This window comes from Corythoichthys intestinalis, chromosome 20, assembly GCF_030265065.1.
Source record: "Corythoichthys intestinalis isolate RoL2023-P3 chromosome 20, ASM3026506v1, whole genome shotgun sequence".
NCBI classification, from domain to species: domain Eukaryota; kingdom Metazoa; phylum Chordata; class Actinopteri; order Syngnathiformes; family Syngnathidae; genus Corythoichthys; species Corythoichthys intestinalis.
In genome coordinates, this window is record NC_080414.1 from 26985805 (window position 1) to 26998990 (window position 13186).

The 13186-nt window shown below is 37.8% G+C and overlaps 1 protein-coding gene across 6 annotated transcripts in view; it reads left to right on the plus strand.

Annotated features, from left to right (window-relative positions):
• The window catches only part of slc12a7b (solute carrier family 12 member 7b), a 98082-nt gene extending 93308 nt beyond the window's left edge, over positions 1-4774 (plus strand). For 4 of the 6 annotated variants that reach the window (XM_057824213.1, XM_057824212.1, XM_057824211.1 and 1 more), the window contains one exon: positions 1487-4773. In XM_057824213.1, coding sequence (XP_057680196.1) covers positions 1487-1578 — 92 coding nt within the window. In that variant the 3' untranslated portion in view covers positions 1579-4773. Of the gene's footprint in view, positions 1-1486 lie in introns of all 6 variants that reach the window. The other 2 variants (XM_057824210.1, XM_057824209.1) reach the window with 1 other exon arrangement.
• Positions 4775-13186: the final 8412 nt, after the last annotated feature.

The window sequence follows — 13186 nt, forward strand, 5'->3', positions numbered from 1 at the left end:
ACGTGACGATGACGAGCTAAAAACTTGGCTGGGGAGACAAGAACATAATGAGACAAATGGCAGTTTTCGTCTGACGAGAGGACAATGAGCTGGAAATGCAACATCGTTTCTGTCATTTGTTCACAATGCGTGATATTTTCATATTGTACGTGGAGTACTTCAGCTTGCGTCGTAGCGGTGTTTGGGTCGTGTCACTCATATGAGATATGCTGCGGCTCTCCCGCACTCTCCTAACCGAAGTTTAGGATGTATCTCAAGCTAGGCTGCACTCCGTCTTGTTTGTTTGGAAACACGGTAAGGTTTGTTTTCTTATCTTGGCTAACGAGAATATACAATGCAGGGTTTCCCTTAGGATTTTTTTAAGCTTTGGTGGTGGTGGACTGCATCGAAATCGGACAGCGTGCCGTGAAATTGTTTCATATCATGACATATCTCTTTCCAAGATACTTCAAAATACTAATCTGAAATTAAAACTAGTGACGTCAGCAACGAACAATTGCTATGCTAAGATGCGACGATTCAGTTCAAAGACGCTATATAGAACTTAAACGTTACGTTGATCTCCATATTAAATTTGTTTTCATTGTCTTAAACCACAATTACATTCATTAAGTTGAAATACCTTTCTGCACATTTTATCCCTATTTCTAACTCCACGCCGACAAACTCAGGCGCAAGTTAACAACAGGAGAATCGATGTGATTTTCAAAATAAGGCATGCTATTGTGTGCAAATAAGGAGCTATATATATTTTCTTTCAGACCTCATTTTAAATTAGACAAATTATTTCAAATGTATCTTTATATCTAAAAAAAAATCCCATTTACAATGCGTGGCGGCTTTTATTTTGGTGTGGCGGCACACCACGATCTTTTCTATGTAGGGGAAACCCTGCAATGCAGCTTTAGCCTTTAAAGTTCTGTTCTGAGAGATCATCCGATGCTAAATGTAATACCTAGCGATAGCGTAGCATTCGCGGTAGCATTAGCATTAGCTTCAGAATGGTGAGCGTCCTCTTAAAACACTGGCACGTCTACAGTAGAGCCACTTAGCTTTTCTGGTCAGTAATTTTTGAGGATGTTAAACCCTCGAACAACTTGGTTTTTTTTTTTTTCATCCAGTTCATGGCTTATTGGCAGGTTTGCTGAGTTTGTATTATCACAAAGTTTGCGTCCTTGTACACGTGACGATATGTGCTCATCTGTCTGTGCTCATTTGAAATGTTGGAAACCTTTATTATTTTTTTTTTTGCGAAAAGGTTTTAATTTTACAGATGAAAACATTTTGAGTAACTGCTGACTAAAACAAGACGAAAACATTTTGAAATGACTTAAATTTGACTTGGACTAATAAGTATTTTCGTCCAAAAGACTAAGACAAAAATTAAAAGGGCTGTTAAAAACAACGTTGCCTTATTATCTTTTACAGCTTCTAATTCCAATTCTCAACAACACTACTTCACGCTCCTTTACCTCCTTCCTCTCAGATATGGAATTTCTCGAGGTTTTGCTTGAAGGTCTGAACCGTGTCCTGCTTGTCCGAGGCGGCGGGCGTGAAGTTATCACCATCTACTCTTAGACCGGGGGAAACGAGAGTGGAAAAAAATCCCTGTTCTGCACATTATCGCCTTCAATACTAGTCACCTGACATTTATTTTGAAGGGAAGGACGTTTAGTCGAGTTTTATTGAGATGGGATGGCGGAATCGCTAGTAATGATGGTTAGTCAGCAGGACATCGGGGAAGGAGGGGACATTGCGGGCTCGCGAGCGAGCTCGGCGCGGCCGTGCTAGGCCGCAGCACACTCGTGAGAAAAAAATAGAGCATAGACACTTTATATTTTTCATTCAACTCTTGACGAGGTCATTTGTTTTATCGCCGTCTTTCCCTCGTTGTGATGTTATCAACACTCACCGTTGACTGATGTTGAACCTTTTTCTCTGAGAGGCACACACTGTGCCTCAGTAGAGCGGAGCATCATGGGTAGTTGTGCTGCCGCTCTGTGATTGGTGAACACACCCTTTGCTAGCTTATGTAGCTATTTATCACATACGCAAACATTTTAATTATCTAGTAATGGCCAAAATGTATTTACTTTATGCATTCATTCATCATCTATATGTTCATACAATGACATCATCATTGGCCTTCACTGCATTTAAAAATAGAGCACAAATTTCATCTTAAACTGACAGTTTTGCACTAAACATAAAGTCACGTGTTTGCTACATTTGCGTTATAGCTTGGTCACGTCAATACTACATTATTTGCTTTATCTATATTCAAGCTTTGAGCAATAGTCTGAATTAGCTGAATTGTTAAAAAAAAAGATCAGTAGCCAGGAAGAGAAAGTGCCAAAATGATCAAGAAACTGTGGAAGTATTGGGGGGGGAATTCACCGTGAAAACGAAATTTTTATTGTGCAGGAAATGCAACTGTTTCAACTTGACATTCAAAAGAAATATCATCATATATCATTTACACCTCCACAGTTTCTTTTTATTAGCAGTATTTTTTTAAGTGATAAAAGTTGTATTTTCCTTTGTCGGAAAATGTTAAATTTGTGCATCCAGTGGTTATTATCACAACATTTTGTGTTTTGTTTTGTTCAGTTGCTGTCGTATGGTGTCTGTAGTTTTTTTTTTTTTCTTACGTTAATTGAACCTGTTTTATTTTGAGTGTCTGTTGATTGTTTTATCAAAAAGAGGCTGGCTGGAAGAGGAAGTATGTATATCTGAAGACAGCTCTATTTTACGATACAGCTACTTTTACTATGTTTTATTCACCAGAAATTCCACCTTTACAATACCACAGCAAAAATTGAAAGGGTACAATGGAATGGTTTGAGAAGGATCCGTGTATCATTCGTTCAATTTCAATTCAAAAATAAAATTTGCCAGAAATGGGAGCTGTTAGCATTTTTTCCTGTAATGTATTCAATCATTTTCTGTACCGCAAGCTGTTGCGGGCTAATCACAAGTCACAAATCTGCAAACAAACAATCACACTCACACCGTTAAAATACACTACCATTCAAGATTTGGTGAGGTGGGAAAAACTAGGGCTGCAGCTATTTAACTTATCAATTAATCAGTTAGTTAGTTCAAAGAATCGAGTAATCGGATTAGGAACATTTAATGCGTTGAAGAATAAATTTTAGGAGATGTAAAACAATTGCTTGCTAAGATTGCACTTCCAAAAGAGCATTAAATGTGAATACAAAATAAAATTCCTGATGTTTCTTCAAACTATGCAGAATTGCACTTTCATTTCACATAAATGCATTTAAAAATAAATTAAAATACCTAAGATAAGCCCCAAAATGTATTTAAAAAAAGGATAAATGAGGATCTAAGTACAATTAAAAAAAAAAACAAAAAAACAATGGGCTAAGTTGCAAAGCAAAAGTCCGCTAGCTTAAATGCTATAAAATGCTAACGTTTTTTTTTTTCTTTCACCAATGCTCTTAACAAAACGTTCAAACACATATACCAACAAAAACTTCTAAATATACCTATAAACTAAATTATGAACACCTAAAACAACATTAGCTCACTCAAAAACTTACCTTATGTTGGTCTTAACAGGGGGCAGCTGGATTCAGCTATTTTAAATGAGTTATGTCATATTCACTGTTGCCACTAGATCGTAGTGTATCCACCCAAATCAATAAAACTAAATGCAAACACTTTCCCAACAAACCTCAACGCAGCAACAATTTTTTCGATTAATTGTTGCAGCACTAATGGAAGCCTCAATCTCCTCCAAAGCCCGGGCTTGAACCCTTGACCTTATAAGTGTGAGGCGACATGCTAACCAGTCATCCACCGTGTTGCCTCGTTTCATTCAATCAAATGCTTCCATTACATTTTCTTGGAAATTTAAATGGAAAAACTAGTTGAACGAATGTTACACAGATTGAGAAGTTGTATGACACTGTTGGTCTTTCTTTGTCGTTAGCCTCACAAAGAAGAAATAAACATTGTCTAGTTTTGAGAAAGCTATTAAAGTTTATGTTTAATACTGTTACTGAACTCAGTGGCACTAAAATGTAATCTAATATATCGCTTACCTTGAAAAAGGTTGGCAAAAGAGTTGAACGGAGTGGTAGAGATGTGTTTCACAACTCAGTGGAAACTGGGAGGTGACTGGAAAATGTTATCTACCTCAAAGGTGTCACGGAGGCATGAAGACAGAATCAAAAATGTGGAGACACATTGCAGCTTCACTAAAGAGGGAAACAAGAAAGAAAAAAATAGCCTCACCTATGTGAGGTGAGCAGCAGAAGCGTGTGCGTGTACATGCGTGCCAGTGTGTGTTTGTCTATGTGTGTTGTGAGAGGTGAAGAAGCTGTTGGTGTTTCTGCTTTTGTCCTGCACTGCTAGTGAGCCTCACTGGCCGCATAAGGAAGTCACTTTGTGGAAGTACGTAGAGACAGTAGCCCTGTAAATTATATCTGTGCCTCTCTGAGTAACTATTAAAAGTGCTGAAATAATCCTTGTGTTGTCTGTGGTTGTAATTTGCTCAGTTTGCAGAGCATTTCATAGAATGTTTGTATTGCCATCGTTATTGTACACTTTTTACCAAGGACATAGGTTTTCACAGGGAGGGTAGGGACATAACACTACCAACTTTTCAGGATGCTCAAATTGTCCCCGCCAACTTTTAAGCAACCTTATATGCATTATATAATTAGTTCAGTTATATACAGTGGGGCAAATAAGTATTTAGTCAACCACTAATTGTGTAAGTTCTCCCACTTGAAAATATTAGAGAGGCCTGTAATTGTCAACATGGGTAAACCTCAACCATGAGAGACAGAATGTGGAAAAAAAAAAACAGAAAATCACATTGTATGATTTTTAAAGAATTTATTTGCAAATCATGGTGAAAAATAAGTATTTGGTCAATACCAAAAGTTCATCTCAATACTTTGTTATGTACCCTTTGTTGGCAATAACGGGGCCAAGCGTTTTCTGTAACTCTTCACAAGCTTTTCACACACTGTTGCTGGTATTTTGGCCCATTCCTCCGTGCAGATCTCCTCTAGAGCAGTGATGTTTTGGGGAACGTCGTTGGGCAACACGGACTTTCAACTCCCTCCACAGATTTTCTATGGGGTTGAGATCCAGAGACTGACTAGGCCACTCCAGGACCTTGAAATGCTTCTTACGAAATCACTCCTTTGTTGCCCTGGCTGTGTGTTTGGGATCATTGTCATGCTGAAAGGCCCAGACACGTCTCATCTTCAATGCCCTTCAATGAGTTCATTTATTTTCCCCTCAAAATAACTCAAAATATAGCCATTAATATCCAAACCCCTGGCAACAAAAGTGAGTACACCCCTATGAAAAAACAAACATCCCTAAAGTTCCAAATTGAGTACTGCTTGTCATTTTCCCTCCAAAATGTATTGTGACTCGTTACAGGAGTGCTGTCAGCATTGCTGCAGAGATGGAAGAGGTGTGGGGTCAACCTGTTAGTGCTCAGACCATACGCAGCAGTCTACATCAAATTGGTATGCATGGAGGAAGCGTCTTCGGAAGACGGTACACAAGAAAGCCCGCTCGTCTCATCGGCCCATAGGACATGGTTCCAGTAATCCATGTGCTTTGTTGACATGTCAAAAGCAAACTGTTTGCGGGCTTTCTTCCTCCTGGGGTGACAGCCATGCACTACCAATTTGATGTAGAGTGCAGCGTATAGTCTGAGCACTAACAGACTGACCCAGCACCTCTTCAATCTCTGCAGCAATGCTGACAACACTCCTGTAACGAGTCACATGACATTTTGGAGGGAAAATGACAAGCAATACTCAATTTGGAACTTTAAGGATGTACGTTTTTTCATAGGGGTGTACTGACTTTTGTTGCCAGGGGTTTAGGTATTAATGGCTATATTTTGAGGGGAAAATAAATTAACTCTATTATAAAAGCTGCACACAGACTACTTTTCATTGTGTCAAAGTGTCATTTGGTCAGTGTTGTCCTGGAGCCCTGGTGGCCATTATTCTTGCTTCATCATGCTTTTATGCCATTGGCGTAGTCACCTGTCACTCGAACATGTTGAAAGTAGCAGCGAAGTAGGATCTTTGTGTCAAAATGATTCAAAACTTTTTCTACTTTAAAAAAAAAAAAAGTGCGTTCAAAACTTTTAGTACTTCAAATAAAAAATGAGTTCAAAACTTTTTGCGCTCCAAAAAAAGTGACACTTCAATTGAAAAAAATATATATATTTCAAATAAAAACAAATATTTTCAAAATATACATATATATATTTTTAGGGAAGGTCAATTTTATTTTTGCAAACAATTTTTTTTGTTTGATTGAAAATAGTTTTTTTTTTTTTTTTTTTTTTTTTTTGAGGCAACTTTTTCTGGGATTGAATGATTTAGACACAGATGTCCTACCCATAATATGGCCCAAACACAAAAAGGACTGCATCAATCAAAAACTTTTTTCTGATTGAACTTTTTTTATTTTTGATTGAAGTGATTTTTCTTTTGAATTTTTTTATGTTTTGTTTTAAAGAATCTTATTTTTTAATTGAATAATAAAGACACAAATGTCCTAGCCAAAATGTGGCCCAAACGCAAAACTACATTACTTCAATCAAAAACGCTGTTTCAATAATAATAATAGTAAAAAAAAAAAAAAAAAAAAGACTTAAAAAAAAAAAATTTGGAAAAAGTTTTCAAATGCAATTTTTTGTTTAACATTTTTTTTGCATTCAAACTTTTTTTTTTTTTTTTTTTTTTTGATTGAAGTGACCTTTTTTTTAAATTGAAAATTTATATTTTGATCGAAGCAACTTTTTTTTTTTTTATTATTGAATAATAAAGACACAAAAGAACCCTTCTCAAGCTACCTCCATAGATATGGCGTTGTGCTGAATGGACGGGCAACTGCAGTACACGCAAGTGTGTTTGTTCGTCCACTAGAGAGCAGCATTGTGTTGGCATAATTTTAAAGACAACAATGCGCAAACAATTTAATAGTAAGTCGTCGCAAAAATCGCTGAACTGCTGAATGACAGGTGAGAAACCGTGGCAAGCATATGTTGGTGCAGACAACGTAGATGATGTGGCTAAGCAATAGCAGAGGTGGCAAAAGTATTACAGCTACTAAAAGTAAAGTACAAATATAGGTTAATTTTCATAACATTGAGTCACTCGTGGGCCGTGGCCTACCACTATTTGATAGTAATAACTGCACTGGAGGCTTACTTTGCACAGACTGAATGCGGTACATTTATTTAAAAAATTAATATGTATAGTTTTTTTTAAAAAGGCATGGGGTTTCTTTATTCAATCTATTTAACAAATATGGTCAGAGGGGAAAGAAACCGGAATAAAAGCATACATTTGATTAGGAAATGTGGGGAAGTAATCATACGTGGACATTAAGGGGGGGGCAAAATTTCATTGTATATAATTAATTGACTTTCCAATTTATGAATTTAAAATTAAGACTTCGTCGGTAAAATGTCGTCTATAAATGTTGTAAACTAACAACAAAAATGAATAATACATATATATTCAAAATGGGTCTAAATTATTTTTCAATCACATCATATGACTAGCACCTTAAAGATGGCCATTTGCTTTGCTTAGCCCCCCCAAAAAAACACCTGAGGACAGAAGAGGCAAGATGGATTTACGTAATTCTTTCAAACCTAAGCTTTCAAAAGCGACAACAACTACTGAGCGAGAACCAGGGATTGAAGATGTGGACCATGAAACGCCGGAGAGCACCACCAGAATGGTGAGCGGAGTTTCAGTTTGCCCCACGAAAGATGTCACCGGGCGTCCCATATTCAATGGACGACGATTTTGGCCAAAAGCATAGCTGTCCTTCGCAGCCTGATTTACAATTCCCCTCAAAAATGATGGGAAACAACAACAAAAAAAACCTCAAATTTTCACTTTATTATTAAATATGTTCCTGGCTGGAATGTTCAGTGAAAAAGGATGCAGCGTCTACTTCTCCACTAGGTAAGACAGAAAAACGTTTGCGCTCACTCACTCACGTGCACACACACAGCTGGGATGCCTGTATGTATTAAGCTACTAGACGAGCATATGTCTTGTAGGTAGGGTTGTTCCGATCATGTTTTTATGCTCCCGATGCGATCCCGATCGTTTTAGTTTGAGTATCTGCCGATCCCGATATTTCCCGATCCGATTGCTTTTTTTCTGCTCCCGATTCAATTCCAATCATTCCTGATAATTTTTCCCGATCATATACATTTTGGCAATGCATTAAGAAAAAAATGAATAAAACTCGGACTAATATATACATTTGAATACAGTACATAAGTACTGTATTTGTTTATTATGACAATAAATCCTCAAGATGGCATTTACATTATTAACATTCTTTCTGTGAGAGGGATCCACGGATAGAAAGACTTGTAATTCTTAAAGGATAAATGTGACTTTGTATATTGTGACTAAATATTGCCATCTAGTGTATTTGTTGAGCTTTCAGTAAATGATACTATAGCCATTTAACTGTTCTGCCCAAATGCATGATGGGAGGTGCAACCATGACTGTGCGTATTGACACCAATTGATATATCTTCTCTGCATTGAGAAATAACATATGGTGTTAAGAAACACATCAACTGCTACCTTTCTTCCCCACATTGCTTCCCATGATATTTTTAATTGTTGAGAGGGGGATTTTAAGGCTTTGGCCAATTAAATAAAGGCTCCAAAGACTGCCTAAATTCACTCTACTCATTTTACACTGCCTTTTAGCTCTATATATAGGTAAAATGGCGCCTTTATAGATTGAACGCGACAATGCGTGAGTGGGTCGTGCAGCACATGCGTTAATTGCATTAAATATTTTAACGTGATTAATTTTTAAAAATTAATTACCGCCATTAACGCGATAAATTTGACAGTCCTACTTTAAGCCAAAACTAAAGACGATTTAATTAAAATATATATACATATATATTTTTAAAAAAGGCATGTCCGATATTTTTTTGCCGATTCCGATACTTTGAAAATGACGTGATCGGACATCTTTACTTGTAAGTTAATTCTATTGCTGACAATGTGTTTCGGGGTCATCAACGTCAACAAGGAAGTAATTAAAGTTGCCATAACTTTAAGTATAATGAAGTAAAATACAGAACTGTGAAAATTTTACTTCATCACAGTAATGAATCATACAAGTATTTGTTTAATGAATGTCTGCAAGAATGAAGTCAGATAGAATAAGAAGTAGATCATTTATAGTGTTTTCTCAATCATACGCTTTTAAAGCTGAAGGGTTAAACGAGAAGCAAAAGGTAGAAGGTGTCAAGTTCACAGATATATAGACAAGATTCCAAGGTATTTCTGCTTTACTGCCGCATATCTGCTCGTAACTTCCGTTTTCGAATTTCTCCGTCCAAAGCAATAGTGGAGCTGGAGTAATACCACATCAAACATCAAAACATCAAAATCCCTTAAAAAGACAATTTGGAAATACTGCATCCATCTGCCATCATCAGGACAGGGGAGGACAACATGTTCATAAAAACAGATGTGGAACAAAGCTCGTGCCACCACAAAGACCAGCTGTTTTTGTAGCCATGTTGCTGCTGTGTTATGGAAGGCATGTTCTTCCTATCCTTGCATTTTCATTTGTCCGGTGCTCAAAAAATACGCAAGCTAAAATGTTGCGCATGAAACTACTTGTTGCCTTTGATATTGCTATTACGATGATGATTGTAATTATGATGATCTTTAATATTATTTACTACAGCTACTATTAATCAGTACGTGTAGATGGCACAATTATGTCAACGCATAAATGCAAGTGTTACAAGTATTTTGTTCGTTTGTTTACAGGTGGAAAACGCTGTTAGGCTAGGGAAGACAAGTTGATGTGCCTCACAATAACACTTAATGTACGTTGATGGACATATATCAAGACTACGTGCGTTCTACCCGGGGGCGGCCAACAGGCTGGGAAAAACGGTAGCTCGCCTCGCAGGCGGACCGTCACCTCGATCCCTACATCCCACTACAAGCTTTTTAACTGACGCAACTTTAAGATACGCTATTGGAGCTGGAATTACCGAGGACAGCGTGAAAAAGCTGAACTGTAGGCCGCCGAGGGTCTGCGTAATGTCGGGTCAAAGTTTGGCGAGGCTCTAAAGCCACTCTGGAACTCTGCTGTCTCATATCACATTCTCATATGCTATTTCTTCTAATAATTTTATAAACTGTGATTTATTGCCCTGTTTTGCGAATGCACCAATCATTTTAAATAAAACAAGAAATGGAATCACATTGTCCAAATGTTTTATTGTGATCAATATATGCAATAAAAAAGAATGACATCATTTTTGTTAACATGTCCATACCTTCTAGTATTTCCTTGTAACAACAAAATATGTGTCAGCACTTCTGAATTAAGCAAATGTACAGTAACATTTTTTGTAATTTCAACTCATTTTCGTCACTCAAGTGGCTGGCGTATCAATCTGCACCTCACGTCAACACAGGCTGACAGGTTGTTATAATTTTGTCCACGAATGTACGATTGTTCTTATCACTTCGTTTATAAATCTTTTAGGAATATCCTTAGGTTTAAATCACATCCTTACCTTCTTGTCTGCAGTTGGTTTCGATTTAAGGCATATGGCGAGGTACAGAAGATCCACACTGGCGCATTATAGCGAATAGATGGTCGCTGATGAAAATATTTCACTTCCAACCATATACATAGAAGCTTCTAGAGATCACGCACAGTGCAGAAACTCACAAAGTATCATCTACGTCATGCTGAATCAATTTTTGGAGATTCCATGGGTTCCTCTGCATTGATTTTGCAGTTTTAACTTTGTCAACACACTGCTTACTTCAGCCGAGATTCATGTTGTTCTTTCTAAACAGGAAGTTCTGAGCAGACATTTTCCAAGATGGCGCCGCCCATGTTTCGCGAAGGAAACTTGTCTATTCATGAAAACGTTAAGCACAGTCTCCAAAAAATAAATAAATAGATAAATTAAATACAAGTGGGTTCTATTACAATTACTAGCTTGGTCGCGCATCTCATTAGTAACACAATTCATGTTTTATAGATTACATTTTGCAAATTTTTTAATATGAGATGACACTTGACAATAAAAATAAACCACTTGTTTTTTTTTTTTGTTTTTTTTACTGTTGTTTTGAAGGGGAAAATTATGATAAATTACCATATCTGTCAAGCTCAAACCATCAACAGTACACTTAGCTTTAAATACTTGTATTCTATTTGCAGTACAAATTTGTGGGGTTTTATTTATTTATTTATTTGTTTGTTTGTTTATTTACACTACTCTATTAAAGATAACCAGGCACTTTAAAGCAGAAATGTGAAGTAATTTCATAACATGCCAAATAGGGTCACAATTAAAGTAATTAAACATTGTCCAACAAATAAAGCATGAAAAAATAATTTATATGTTGTATATTTGACAAAATAATCGCGTTTCCGAAGTTCGAGCCTGAAAGGGGACGAACCCGGAAGTGATACGTCACACCGGGAACAGCGATGGCAGCTCCATGCATACGGCCGCCGTACAAAGCCCTTCAAACAATGATTCAAACAGCGATATAAGCGATAGATCGAGCGCAAGGGAGGAGATCCAAGTTTTTGGGTTGAGAGTTGGAGGAAGAAGAGGAGCTTGGAATTTTATGTTGGACCTAACATGTATTAGCCAGACGCTAATCAGGATGCAAACAATGTGCCTAGACTACCTGACATGGAATGGAGACAAGACCCATCGAGATTACAAGATTGGTAAGATATAGGCTGTTATTATTTTCATGATTTGAAGATGCAGGCATTTGCACATAATTTTATGTTTTTGTCTATCTGATGACATTGTTAAAAAAATAATAGTCAGACTTCATGTTCATTTTGGCAGATCCGGCAGCTCTCGTGCATATAAAATAATAATATAAAAACATTGGGGGGAAAGAAGGAGATGAGTCGTTGATGGCTTTCTCCACTTTATTGTGGCAACAATAAGAAAACAAAATAATAGCGGACTGCCGCCACATTCGACCGCAAAGTTTTGCTTCTCGCTGATCTCTTCCTCGCTTCCTACTACTCCAGCGTCTCTTAAACTGATCGTGCATAGTTTGTTATGAGCTTTTTGTTTACAAATGTATCGAACACACGACGTGCTGACAACTTTGTTTTTTTATTCACACATGGAGCCAGCAGTACAACATGGCTTGGGGCTCTCGGCAGGAAGTGGCGTCTAATGGCGTGAGGAAATGTAGTTTTTTCACACAAGCGAACAGATTACAAAGCACCACTTCAGTGTTGTCCCGAGACTACATTTCCCATGATTCACTGCGTGACCTGCGCGCTCGCTGATTCGCTACCAGACATTAAAACCAACACGCTTGTTGTTGTCACCTGTCAGCGGCTCTCGTACGTAAAACACAAACTAGAAGGCTATCAAGCGATCACCGTGAAAGAAACGCCGAACCGTACAAATGCAATGCAATGCTTGAAGATTGAATGTGGAGATACATAATACAAATACAAATAAATGTGCACAAACTCACCGGCGGTGTGTGTCTCTTACGGCAACATGACAGTGAATTACCGCGATGCCGACCCGCTTATATGCACATCCACACCCCTTTCCCGATTGACAGTGGATTAACCCTTTCGGACAAGATCGTAGATGACGCACAATTTCAACACGCTTAGCCTAGCAACGCAACAACAACTATGATCGGGGATTGCCACGAGTTAACTTTCAGCTAACGTCGATAGCTTATACTGTTCATTCCACAACAGTTGGCAGCTCTGCCTTGACAAAGTCATCAGTCATCTATCCAAAAATCACACTTACTTTTTGGCAAATCCTTGATCATAAGCAGACCGGTTAAGGAAGCAGGCGTCTTCGAAGTGTTTGCAACAGAGAACATTACTCGATGATGGCGTGAAATTCATTCGCTTCGAGTGAACGAAAGATGTCCATTTCCGTGCCCTGCTATCCTTTGGCCACTCTCAACTTTTCGTTTGAGTGAGAACAAAACATCGCCACACACCGCCGTGGCATCTTACCGAGAAGCAATGCAACAAACAATACTGTTCTATGGTGGACTTCCCTCGCACTTCCCGGTGTGACGTAATTTCCGAAGATTTCCGAAGACTGCCGAAGAAAAGCATTTTCGTT